At 48.1% G+C, this 13,908-nt stretch overlaps 1 protein-coding gene across 2 annotated transcripts in view; it reads right to left on the reverse strand.

Annotated features, from left to right (window-relative positions):
• The window catches only part of SCFD1 (sec1 family domain containing 1), a 1,005,810-nt gene that overhangs the window by 478,465 nt on the left and 513,437 nt on the right, over positions 1–13,908 (reverse strand). For both annotated transcript variants that reach the window (XM_069638499.1, XM_069638500.1), the window contains exon 17: positions 3,212–3,291. In XM_069638499.1, the coding sequence (XP_069494600.1) occupies positions 3,212–3,291 (80 nt within the window). The remainder of the gene's footprint in view (positions 1–3,211; positions 3,292–13,908) is intronic.

A 13,908-nucleotide genomic window follows, 5' to 3' on the forward strand; every position in this document is an offset into this window, starting at 1 on the left:
CACCCTCACAGAGGACTTATTTACAAGTGGGGGAACATACCAAAAGTTAAACCAGGGATACCAGGATCCTTGGGAATACAATGAATAGCCCCACAAACATGAATATATGAGGATGACAGGCAAGAGTGTATGGGATGATAAGCACGGTGGGTGTGGTGGAAAAAGCAGGAAGCAAGCACCAGGCCAAATCAGAGTGCTAGATAGCTGAATCAAGTTCCAAATGCCTGCAAGTGGTTTCCCACCAAATGGCAAATTTTGTTCCAAAAATCATTATACCCAAGGAGGCTGAGGAGTTTCAACATAAAGACTGACATAGAACAGAAACAAACCCTACAGCTGGTACCATTTACCACCTCTCACTCATGTATAGTACAATCCTTTGGAGGTTGTCTTTTCTTCGAGACAGACTGATGGCCTGATTCTAATCTTGCCAGCAAAGTGGCGTGGATGTTGTTAGGGAGAATTCTCCGTTAAGGCTAATTTCCCAAACCTATTGAGTCCCCCAGCAGCTTTGCTGGATTTTTGGGGTTTATTTTTTTCTCCTACTAAGATTGAGACTCTTTTTCTCCCACTCTTAGACATGATTTGAGATATCCTTTGACTTTGTAGTGTGTTTTATAGGCTATGGGGTCTTTTACTCCATAGGGTTTCATGTGGTTTTTGGTAAGTGTGTTATACAGCACCCTCAATGCAGTAACACATGGGTGTCATAGTGACCCCCAAACATAGACTCCATACCCTGGGACTGACAACTGTCTCCCAAGGCATGTAAAGTCACCATTGACTTTACTAGTCTTAAATTGTGAACAGAACCAGTACAAACCATCATATTGCGGAAGTACTGGTAGGGGTAATAAGATTGCCTCTGGGTCTGTTTTTCGAAGGGGCACTGTGCAGTCCCCCCTCGTCAAGTTTCTGGCAGGTGGCAGTGGTTACCACGCGAAATATTCCACCGGAATATTTCCTATGGGATTTTCCCATTCATTTTAAACGCACCACTTTTTGGTGCAATGTTAAAGATACCGCCGGGTTATTTATTTAATATTTATTCCCCGGTTGGGTCTTTTTGCCAGGACTCGGTAGTAAAATGGCGTTTGTGTTCGCCGCTGTAACTCCAACCCAAGTCGAGCTCTTTGTTCCACTTTTTGGCAGGCTTCTCCACAGAAGCCTCCAAAAGTGGTGCCACTCTGTCTGGGTCTACAGGAAGTGTGGGAGGGGGGTTTAGGCACCCTGGACAGAGTTGCCTCTGCAACTCAAGTCGCACTCTTGTGTGACTGGCCCAGTGGTGAGTCGCCCGGCTCACCACTTAGCATGTTTGAGTGACAGCTAGGACTGATGAATGGGGGTTTTCTGCATAAAAGCAGGGCTTTGGGGACTGGAACTTCAGAAGTCGCCACAGGGCCAAAGAATCCGAAGAGGGAGAAGCTGAGCCGACCTACAACGACGACACCACCGGTGGAGCCCTGCTGAACCGTCTCACCACTTCCCAACGACAGAGAAGATCTTCATCCCGGAGAGTCTTCTTCCTCTGAACTGGTGGGGATAACCAGTTCGCCTTGCTGGATCGTCTTGTGGTCGAATCGCCCGTGCTAAGCACCCCGGCGGCCGGATAGCCACGCTTCACCACTACCGCAAATAAAAATGGTAGTACCTTTCAACCAGGAAACTCCGCGGCTGGTTTCTTCCCTGGCAGTGCAACGACCTCCAGCGTTCCTCCACATCGAGATCTTCTCTTCCCCTGGACGAAGCACCGCCTTGCACCCGCTGCCAGGAACTGCCCCCGCTGGAGCTTTCTCACCATTTCAGGTACTGAGTCCCGCCTGGTCTCCCTTGCAACAGACTGTTCAAGGTGTCCCGTAAATCCTTGACTTTCTATCCTGGGGTGACTTGGGACCTACTAGCTAACTTTTCCTGACTTGATCCAACCCTTTTTGAACTCTGTGCAAAGACTCTTTAAAAGTACTATTCAACTGTGTGATCTTGGACACATTCCGCCTTCCTCTATCTCCAAGAGTGGGCCTGGCCTATGACTTTCTTGCTCCTCAGTAGACACTGCCTTTTCTGACTTGCTCTGGTTCGCCTAAAGTGTTGGTATTGTGTCTGTTCCTAATTCTGCCCTTTTCCCTCCCTTTAACTTATTGGAGTGCCATCTTAGGTTAAGCGCTCACCTCTGTCTGAAAATAAGTGGTGTTTTAACGAAGACTTGTTCAATAAGTGATCAGGGATGTATATATATTAATAGTGACTGTGTTTGAACTTGTTTGCCATATTAGTGTTAGTGTATTTTACAAAGTGTGTTTTTAAATAAATAATTATATACTTTTATACCCAAGCTCTGGTCAGTGTTTGCTTGTGCTACTGTATTTTGGTACCTAGCTTGTATACTCTATATACTGTCTAACTCTTCTTGAGAGAAGTCTGGCTGCTCAGCCACAGCTACCAGGTAAATCTGGGTGGTACAGACTGCTACCAATTTGGTTTACTGCCAACACCTGTAGTCTTAAACCTTTTGCAGTGGTCCCTAAGGGAACTGCACAGGTTTCTGCCTAACAGACGTCCAGCATGCGCCATGCCAAAAATCAACACCCATATTCCAAGGTGGGTGCAACAAATGGCATTATGCAGTCATGACGTACACGTCTTTAGTTTGCTGAAAAACAGGTGCTGCATTACCAGCGACTGGTCTCCCAATGCAGCGGTGAGGGTGCAGATTCTGAGAACCATGTAAAATAATAAAAGTGTAATTTTGTGATTGTAAATAGAGGGAGAAAACAAGAAAAGTGTCCTTCATCACGGAATGACCCTTATTGTTTTACATGTAGCCCAACATGTTTTCCAGGCACGAACGATACCTCGAAGGGTGCTGTTAATGAACACCTCTAATGGCTTGCGCAGAAACAATACTCTGGCTTCAGAATGCAGTCCGTGCCAGCCCCTTACACAGGAGGGCGTTGGCCGGGCTCTTGCTATGCAGTAAAACACGGCTTTGCACGAGTGGGGGATTTGATTTATTATCTTCGTGGAAGTGTCCTTCAGCAGGAAAAGGGCACTTTTCCTATTTACCATGCACCTCAAAATCAGGCCCTCAGACTCAGCGTTTTAGCACAACTCTATTCCTTTTATCAAACGAACCCCATGCAGCTTGGGTCCAGCACCAAATAGGGAGGCTGCATGCAGCCACAATGCGCTTTGCCACATGTTAAACACTTACTTCCACTGCTTGATATAGTTCAAAGATTCAAGGCTGCAGCCAGCGTCCGTCAGGGCTTTCCTGTACTGCTCCATGTCTGTCTGTGAACGAGAGAAGGGGAAATCGGTCACCCAGATGTCTTGCACCCACCCCCCCCCCCAGTAAGTCTCCCTTGAATGTTACATTGTATTGGCTGCCCACTCTGATGTGCTAAACCGCCTAGAGATCTAATGTCCCACGGCGTTGCAGGCCTTCCCAGACTCCTGCCTGCCTCCATGCGTGCCTGACCTTGGACAGGGTGCTTCCTGACTCGCTAGAATTCCTTATTGCAACAAGGCATCAACTATCAGAAGCGGATTCCTTCCAAGATGTTACTTGCAAAACTCAAGACGCTGCATGCCATGTTTTAGGTGATAACGGGGCACCCCAAGCTGTTGCCACCTGAATCAGTCTCTTGACTGACATGTTGCATGTCATGGGTGCCTCAAGAATCTTTTACAAACTCAGCCACCAGGGTGCAGTTTGTCTACCCATAGAGGATGTCTGCATACTTGTACTGTAGCCTGCCCACAAATTACTACTTGTTGGAAGATGTAGCTTGGCGACCCATCTACTTTGCTCTCCTGTACGCCAGGGTGTATATGGTCATGGCCAAGGCATTTTCTGTTAATTGGAAAGTGCCTCAAATAAACCATGACCCCAACCTGATACTAAGGTGTCACCGACTATGATGGTGTCGAGAGCCCAACCTGAAGAGTCCAACACTTTGAGATGCCTACTTGTTGCAAGGCATATCGAAAGGGATGAGAACCCTGACTAGCTAAGGTGTCTCCTACCTGCCCCAGCGCATTATCCTGTATGTACCTGGACAGAAACAGCATTCCAAAGCCTAATTGGCTGCTGAACAGAAGGGGCCAAACGAGGGATCTCCTCAAAAGGCCTTAGGTTCATAACAGATGTGTTCTGCAATGAAACACGCGTCCTAGCAGGACGCCTATGGATGCCAAGGGTCAACAAAAAAGATATGTAAGAGCCTTTTTAGATACTGGACCTGGCCAAGGTAATTTAATGTGAAATAACATTTTCCAGGTCACTCAAATGGATCAGCTTCTTTAGCCTAAGACTGAGGGACCACAAACACTTGCTTTTTTACATCTCCTCACTGGGTGTGCCCAAAACAACTGCAGGTTGTCAGATTACCCACTGACCCTATAGACTGTCAAAGCTCAGTGTTAGTAGGTTTTTTCGGAACCTCTACTGGCATGGGGATAAGAGAAGCCAACTTTAGTGGACCTAAAAAGGTTTGAAACAAAAGTCCAATCAAACTCTGGCTTCATGACAAAGCTGAGCCGTAAAGGCTTGGATTAAGGAAATCAAGGATTTGGTGCAAAGTACAATTAACATACACAAGAGATTGTCAAACAAACTGGCCACAGGTAGGTATGCAAATATACTTAATCAACACAGATGGATTGAGTCAGAAAATTAGAAGGTAAGTAAAACAATATTTCCACTTAAGCATTCATAAGCAGGAGTCCAAAATGGAACACGCAAAACACTTCAGAATGTACACAGTGTCACAGATTGGACCTTTGGGACAAAGAAGTATGCCAAGATATTTATTGGCTGTGTATACAGAAGTGGCCCAGCTTAAATATAAGCAGGATCTTCTGCAAAAAATAACAGAACATAGGATTGCTTTCTTCCACAAATGCCGCTTACGATGCCTTTCCCAATCTCAGGGTGAGTGGCCAGGCTTGCAAGGCCCAGCCGTTACTGTCCAAGAGGGGTTATCTCACACCTCCCTAATCATAACCGGCTCCAGGATTTGAGCCTAGGTGCAGGCTTTTCCAGGGTCGTGTACCTCAAGATTAAGCTACTCCTTGCTGATCTGTGCAACCCAGAGGATTCACTAATAGACAGTACTGGGGCCACTCAGAAGAGAGGCTAAAAGATCAATCCCCAATAGACGTTCTACTCCACTCCTGGTTTCACTTCCCTCCTTGCTCCTGTTCCAATTACCGCCACTTACTCCACTCCTGGTTTTACTTCATCCCTCCTTTCTCCTGTTCCTAATACCGCTGTCCACTCTAATACTGGTTCCTCTGGGGTCAAGGATCTGGTGAGGCTCTTTCAGGCTTTGTGGCCCTCTCTTCCCCGCTCTCTCGCTCTCCCCTACCCTAATTTGCTTCTTGCTCTTCCGCGCTCTGCCATGCCTCCATTTGCCCCCTCCAGCCCACATTGGTTCCACCCTTTGCCCACCCCCTTACACCGGATTGGTGTTCCTCGGGGGTCAGGGGAACCAGGAACACATTCACTTCGTCCAGGCAGAAGAAATCCCAGTTATTTCACCATTTCTGGGGTGTGCAAGAACTCCACATGGTCCTGCTCCTACCTGGTGAGTCTCTTTCAGGCCTTTTGGCCCTCTCTTCCCCTATTTCTCGCTGCCTATGCCCTCATTTGCTTCTTGTGCTTCCACTCTGCCATTCCTCCCCTTGGTGTCCAGCCTGTCTTGGTTCCACCCTCTGCCTGCCCCCTGACACCGGATTGGTGTTGCTCTGGTGTCAGGTGACCTAGGAACACAGCTTCTTAAGAGCAACTCACAGGGTAGCCTTGCCCTCCGTGTTCGGTTCGTCTGATGCCCTAGCCCTGCCAGAAGCCATGCTCTCCATCTACTGTGTCTCGGAAGGATAGCTGAGGGGCAATGCGCTCGCCTTGGAAGCAAGATGACGCAGAGCAACACAGGTTCGATTACCGGGTACGCACTCGAAAACCTCTTGGTATTAAGTGTGTTATAAATAACCAATTACAAAATTACAATTACTGCTACTCTCAAGTAAGGGAGGACTATTTTGAATCTCGACATTGCTGTATTTTGCCTCACTTTGCTTCCCAGAGGGCTGAACATGAGAAATTACTTACCTGTAATGTTCTTTCTATGGATTCTTCTCCTACAGATTCTTTATCCTGATAGATATCAATCCAGCGTCAGCTGCTCGGAAAATATTTCAACAGGGGGGGGCATAGTGCTGCTCGATATCTTCAACAACCCCCTCATGTATGGACGTGCCATTCCTCAATCAGACAGGAAGTCTGGTGTTGTATACAAGGATGCACCCCCCCCCCATAACTAAGTTCCCCACCTCACCCACAGGCCCCGGGCTAAGCCTGTAAAACCAAACATACAGTAAAAGGGATAGACAATGAAACAACAATAGTAAACCACAGTTGTTTGCTTACCTCGTTCTTCAATATCTCAGCCTTGGAGATGAAACCAGAAGAGACGGGGCAGAATAGCCAGCCAAACACTGCTATTCGAAACGCAGCACTCTGCTCATGTCATCGCACCCAGAAACGCGGCAGCAGAGTGCTATTAGGACTATGCCCTATGGACTTCCAAGTGGGGTAGGCTGGTAGGGCGATGAAGAATCTGTGTGAGACAAATCCATAGAAAGAACATTACTGATGAGTAATTTCTCCTTCAATGGATTGCAGTCTTCCACAGATTCCTCAACTTGATAGACACCCAAAGCAGTAGCTGTTAAAATGGATTTCTGAACGCTGTCCTGGAGGGGCAGAGGTTCAGAAGGCCAGGCTAGTTTCTTGGAACAGGGTAACCTCTGGACAAGCAAGACCAATCAAGGTAGCGATCGCGGCGGTCAAGACTAGGTCTCAAGAGGGGTGAGGGAGGCTGAAAGCCCGCAATGAGCACACAAAGCAAGGACACTTACAAATTATTCCAAGCAGGTGTTATATTAAAAATATAGACACATTTATTACAAGGCCTTTGTAACATTGACCGTAGCAAGAAATCACAATAAAACTCAAGTAAACCAACACATCACAATCAAATACAATATATACACAATTACCGAAGGGTCTAAAAGAGTTAGAAGCATGAAATATGCAGACCACCTAGATGGGGAGGAAAACAGGCAGTGCAAGTAATCGTTTAGACCCAGTTCGCCTTCAGAGGCCACCTAACTAAAAGGAAGTCCGATCCCTACGAAGAGTGGAGCCTTGTGCTCAAAAGTACCTGCACACGCTGGTGCCGATGGGCCAAGGGGAGTCTCTTCAAGGACGTCAGGCAGTTCAGAGTGGTGAACAAAGGAGGGCGAACAGATCTCCGCTACTCAAGCTTGGCCTCCACTTGCAGCCAGAAGCAGAGCGCGAGTGCGAAAAAGATGTGCTGTTTAACACAGCGAGGAAAAGCTATGGGCTACTGCAGGAGGGCGACCAGTTCCTAGCATTGCTCCTCACCGGTCCCCGATGCAGGCAGACCCAGGCTTCTCCATGTCAGTTTCAGTGCTGGCAGGTTCAGATACGAGCAGGGGACGTCTCGGCGTCGTGTAAATTCCGCGGCAGCAGAAGTTAGAGTAAAGGATGTCCCAAAACGCAGTGAACCCGCACAGTTTGTTACCACAGCAGGGCAACGAGCGGCTGTGTGTATTTCAGCCCAATGTACACTTCTCACTTCAGACCTGGGAACGCCAAGTGTACGAATCGTGTGAGAGTGGCAAGGACTCGTAATACAGCAGCAACCCGACAGCGGTTACAGAGCAAGACTCCTGGGTAGACTGGTCAGTCCACTGGATGGCCCAGAGACACTTCCGAAGGCTTACGTGCAGGAGATGGTGAAGATGCCGAGAATAGTTGTTCCCACTATTCCAAAGGGTCGAAGTACCAGTACAGGCCTTCCCGTTCGATCAGAGGTAGAAAGGGTTTCACAAAGCGACAGCAGTGCAGAGGAGCAGTCCTTCAGCGGGTCACCAGCGATTCCTCGGTTCAGCCTCGTAGTTGCAGGATACTTGGCTCCTGTATTCCTTTGTTCATGAGAACTCAGGAGATAGACATGGTAGTGGTGTTTTCAGCCTCCTCTTATCCTTGGTTCCCTTCGCGCCAAAACGGAGAGGACCCAATGGGAGATCTGCTCACAAAACACTCACACCATACGTGGACCAATCACAGACCACGGTGGTCCCAGGCATTCACAAAACACTAGACTCTCTGGCACCCAGGATGTGTATTGGGACCAGACATCCCAGCCCACATCCTGGAGGCACACACAAGGCATGTAGAAGCCTGCAAAAGCATCTGTGTTTCGCGAGAAAGTACATGCCCAAATAAGGAAGGCCCCGGGTCGGCTCGACCAAGGGAAGGTGAAGGGGGCAAGACAGTCAGCAGGCAGGACAAAGAGCCTCGTGGTCTGGCTATGTTGGAAGCCAGGCCACCATTTTGGGCTAAGCGCGAGAAACAGGCTTAAACAGCCAAAAGGAGCTCAAAACACAAAGAAACGATTGCTGCCACCAGTCCCGTCCGTGATTCACTTGCACCGTTCGTTAACAATCCAAAGAGAGTGTCTAGGGCCTGTAGAAGACTAGAGACCCAAGAGAGCAGTAACTTAGCTTACAGTGCCCTCATGTCATGTTGCACGAAAGCTGCAACATGATAAAAGAACTACGGAAAACAACGTTTCCCGGTGCTGACTGTCTTAAGGGCATGTCAGTTTCCTCGTAAGAATAGAGCGAAAGCCCAGAGGAGTGCGGCAGAAGGCTGCACTTCTCTGGCAAAGTCTAGATCACAGTGAAAACAACAGCAAAAGGTTTAGGGGTTGCCACATGGAAGGAAAATTACCCACAATTAAGAAATCTTTCCTAACATTAGCCATGCCGGAGGAGGGTTGCAAGTTAAACCAAGAAGCTCTGGAGGACCATCCTACCAAAGCACGCATCTGCCCCACAGGCCAAGTCCAAGCTGTAATGCTTGGCAAACGTGTTGAGAGGACCATGTTGCTGCACGACAAATGTCTCTGACCAGCACTATCCTCTGAAGGGCGAAGGAAGCCCCAACACCTCCGGGAGAGTGGGCCCTAAGCCCTGTTGGAACCTCCTTTCACACGGAATGATAACATCGTGCCTTGAAACACTTGTGTACAGGAGCGTTAAAAATATCATATCATATATCATTCCGAAAAGCACAGAACTATCCCTTGTGAGATCATTTGCTTAGTGACTTCTCGCCCCAACCTGGAATGTGAGAAGGCGGCAAACAACTGGCCATCCTTCCTGAAGGAGCCTGTCCTGGTAAAAACAGAATTTCTTCTTGGGATCCAACTTGTGGAGCCTCTCCTGATCCTTAGAAGGATGGAGTTGAGGGTAGTAAAACGCTGAAAGATCTATACTCTGGCCCAGATGGAATTCAGATACCACCTTTGGCAAAAACATAGGGCCCAACTTCAAGGAGACCTTCTCCTTAAAAAACATGAGGAAGGGGGCTTTACTAGATAGTTCCTGCAATTCAATGACCCTACTAGCGGAAGTGATGGCACCAAAAAGACTGTTCAATGTGACAAGTCTGGTGGGAGCTGAAGCATAGGCTCCAATGGATACACCATTAGAAAAGATAGGAATGAATCAGATCCCAGTCCAGGACTACAAAAGGCAAAGGAGGGAAACAATTAACAAGACCCTTCAAAAACTTTGCCCCCACAGGAGTGGTAAAGAAGAGCTGCTTTGGCGCCCTATTGAAAATGGACAGAGCCGCCAGAAACCCCTTCGCTGTGCCCACTTGCAGACCCAATTTAGCTAGGGCCAACAAAAACTCCATTACTGATGAAGTGGGACATGTCATAGGGTCCACCCTTTTTGCCTTGCACCATGCCAAAAACCTTCTCCATCTGCAAGTACACAGGGACCTAGTGGAGGGTCTGCATGCAGACAACAGCACCTCAAGTACGTCTTTGTTGCGGTTCAAGTCTCTGTACCACAGCATCAAGAGCCACGCATGCAGGTTAAGAGGGTCAGGGTTCGGGTGAAGCACATTGCGGCCCAATTGTGACAAGAGGTCTGGCCTCAGAGAAAGCCGGAGAGGTGGGCATACAGTCAGTTCCAGGAGATCCGGGTACCAGGCCGTCCTCGCCCACTCCGGGACGATCAGGATCAGCTGAGCCCTGAATATCCGTAACCTCCTGAGAACCCAAGGGAAGACCGATATTGGCGGGAACGCATAATGGAGATTGAAGATCCACTCAAATTGCTCCCTGTGAGAAACCTGAAGCGGGAGAGGCACGGGAGGGCACCTGAAGCGGGTTGTCACTGTTTTGGAGATGTTGCTCTACCTCTAGAGGTGGAGGACCTCCCCCGGCCGCAAGATTGGCGCTGCCCCCTCGGGTAACCCTGTGAGGCTTGGCCCTGATCGTTACCCCAGGATGCCCCTTGGTTTTGACCATAGCCTGAACCCCTCTGGGAATTTCGTCCTCTAAAGCGACAAAAAATACTATTCCTTCGTTGGCTAGGGGGTTTGTCTGTAAGATGTCCCAAGGACTTTAGGGTATCGTACTCGTCTTTTGCAGAATTGAGTGCGTCCTCTACTGCCTTCCCAAAGAGTACTTTGGGCTCGACTGGCATATTTAGCAGTGTTGATTGTGTCTTGAATCCGAACGGCAAAGCCATGCATGGTGTTAGGGAGAATTCTCAGAAATGTGCTAATTCCCTTCATCTTAGAGACCCACAGCAACTTTGCTAGATTTTTGAGGACTTGAATTTTTTTTAACCTGGAGAGAGTGAGAGCCCTTTTCCACACTCTTGTGTATTTTAATGTGATTTTGAACTCTGTGTTTCTTTTGGCTGTGGAGTCTGCCAAACTCCATAGGCATCATCGTTTACATTGTGTCACACAGCACCTTCAGTGCAGTGACACAGGGAAGTCTTTCAGATTTGCCAAAGGTTTAAATACCTTCTCTGGGATAAACTACTGTTTCCCAGAGCAGTACAGTGAAATTAACTTTACTTACATTTGTAACTTTCTAGACCCAGCACACACTATCTTACAATAGGGTGCTGGAGGGGTTACCTAATAACCCCTTTGTCTAGCTTCTCATGTAAAAATGTTGTTACCCTTTTCTCACTGAATGGCTGGTGGCACTGGTTTTGTTTTAACTTCTGTGGTGTGCATTTATAGCGGGCTGCGCTTCGCAGCTGCAGTAAAGCACCCAAGGGTGCCATTTTTGTCAAAATGGCCCTGTGTCATGCGATGGAGTATTGTGTGCTTGACTAATACCCTCTTTAGTTCCCTCCTCCTCCTCCTCCTCCTCCTCCTCACCTGTACTGGGTTCTTCCGAAGAACTGTCCTTGGAAATAGCTCTTCTTTCTCTCCAGAGGTCCAGTCCTTGCTTAGTGAGTTTAGGACGAGCTCCACCGGAGGCCACCTTGCCTGCCGGTAGACAGCAAGGCAAAGGGGGCCCTCAGGGAGCCTGCCCCCAAAACCAGGGAAAAGCGTGGCTGAAAAACCCTGGTGTGCTGAGATGTGATAGCACTACGGATGCGAAGACAGGAAGGCTTTCCGTTGAAGTAAGATGAATGGACTCCAATTCCCAGAAGACACTATGGTTGGCAGGTGGAAGAGATTCCAGCGTGGGTATCCGGAGCAGCAGCTTGGATGGATACTACCGGCGAGAAATGAGGAAGAGGACTGAAGGACGCTGAGGTGGAAGGAGCGTACAGTGACAGCTGTACACACAGCAGGAGGATAACGAGGGAAACACACGAGACAAGCTGGGGATAAGGCGGCCACAGAGGGCGAACAAGGAGGAAAGGCCAGTGGAGAAACACAGGCGGGACAGGAGCGGAGTACAAGCGTACGGACCTAGCCGGGAAGCAAGGTTGCAACGCGACGACTTCCGCATGTGACGCATATTTAAATGCGTCATGACGTGCAAGGTGCGTGGAAGACTAGACCGCCGGTGGAATTAGCCCTTTTTCCATTGTCTCCATAGCTTCCATGGCGCGCGCGCCCCATGACAGTATAACCCCTTTGCCAAGGTCCTCCTCCAGGCTTACCTGGACAGAGTCTGTGAAACTTGTGTAGGAGTCTGGAGGCATGTAGATTTCTCGCTGGTTCCCACGATCGTTCCGTCCAAGGGTATCCCTTCCATAAGATGAGGTATTGCAGGACACCGTGTTTGTATCGAGAGTCCAAGATGCGTGAAACCTCATACTCTTGGGTGTCATCCTCCTCACTGGGTATCTTTCTTCTGATGGTTCTGGAGAAAGGATCAGGTTTATACTCTTTAAGAAGCGAGGTATGGAATACCGGATGTACCCTTCGAAGAGAGTTTGGGAGGGCTAACCTGGATGGACTCTTCTGGGGAGATATCTAGTGGACAGCCATACCTTGTCTCCTTTTTTCCAATCGGGATTTGGTCTTCTGTTCTTATCAGCCCATCTCTTATAAGTCTGCCGACTGACTGACAGGGTTTCTTGAGCAGCCTTATGAGTTTGTTTAAGGGTGTTCAGCAGTAGGTCTATGGTAGCTACATTGGTGGGCTGAACTGTAGAGAATGGGATATGTTTGGGTTTGTACCCATAGGTACATTTAAAAGGACTCATTCCTATTGCAGTATGTTTGGTGTTGTTGTATGAGAATTATGCCACTGATAAGAGATGATGCCAGTTGTCCTGATTCTGGTTACAGTAACATCTCAGAAACTGTTCAAGTGTAGCGTTGAGGCGTTCAGTCTGTCCATTAGTTTCGGGGTGAAAACCAGAGATAATGCCCTCTGAACATGTAACTGTTTACACAAGGTTGTCCAGAACTTGGAGGTGAACTGTGTTCCTCTATCGGACACTATAGAGGACGGTAGGCCATGGAGACGGACTATCTCCTTCAGGAATACGTCTGCTGTGGTAGTTGCCGAAGGAGTACCTTTGAGTGGGACGAAATGAGCTAGTTTACTGAAGGAGTCAACAACAACCATGATTGCTGAACATCCTTTGGATTTGGGTAAATCAACAATAAAATCCATGGATATACGTTGCCAGGGTCCGGTAGATGGTTTATCTTGTTGTAGAAGCCCCAATGGTTTAGACGTACTTTGCTTGCTTTGGGCACATATGGGGCAGGTGGAGACGTACTTCACTACGTCCTTGTTCATTGTCGGCCACCAAAATCTCCTTTTCAGCAAATCCAGTGTGGAAGCACGACCTTTATGTCCAGCCATAGGCAGATCATGGCACCAAGACATTGCTTGGTTCTGGAGGTCTTGGGTGGGCAGGTAAAGCAAGTCGTCTTTGAATAGGTATTCCCCTTTATAGGTTAGAGAGGGATCCTTTGGAAGAGATGCAGTCTTTTGGGCATTCAATACTTGTTGTAAATAACTATTGACGGTTCAAATGAAACTCTTCCCGTTGAGTAGACATTCCTGTTCTGTGTAGTTCCCAGATTCTTCTCCGTAGCTGCGGGAGAGTGCATCAGCTAAGTGGTTTTCTTTACCAGGTAAGTATGTAACTACGAAATCGAATTGGGAGAAGAAATAAGCCCAACGAGCATGACGAGAGTTTCTGTATTCCATTTGTTGGAGAATACTTAGGTTCCTGTGGTCAGTCCGAACTTGAAATGGGTACCTTGCTCCTTGCAACAGATGACGCCACTCCTCACAAGCCTGTTTAATTGCTAACAGTTCCTTTTCAATCACTGAATAGTTTCTTTCACTAGAGGTGAGTGTTCTGGAATAGTAGGCGATGGGATGTTCGAGTTGGTCCTCCTTCCGTTGTAGCAAAGCTGCCCCAATGGTCCCTTGTGAGGCGTCAGCTTCTACGATAAAGGGCTGAGACTGGTCAGGCTGCCTGAGGATAGGTGCAGAGGTGAACGCTTGTTTGAGCTGGTTAAAGGCGGAATCAGCTTCGGTTGTCCAATGGAATTTCACCCCCTTCTTTAGCAAA

This window comes from Ambystoma mexicanum, chromosome 14, assembly GCF_040938575.1.
Source record: "Ambystoma mexicanum isolate Mex_15411 chromosome 14, UKY_AmexF1_1, whole genome shotgun sequence".
NCBI classification, from domain to species: domain Eukaryota; kingdom Metazoa; phylum Chordata; class Amphibia; order Caudata; family Ambystomatidae; genus Ambystoma; species Ambystoma mexicanum.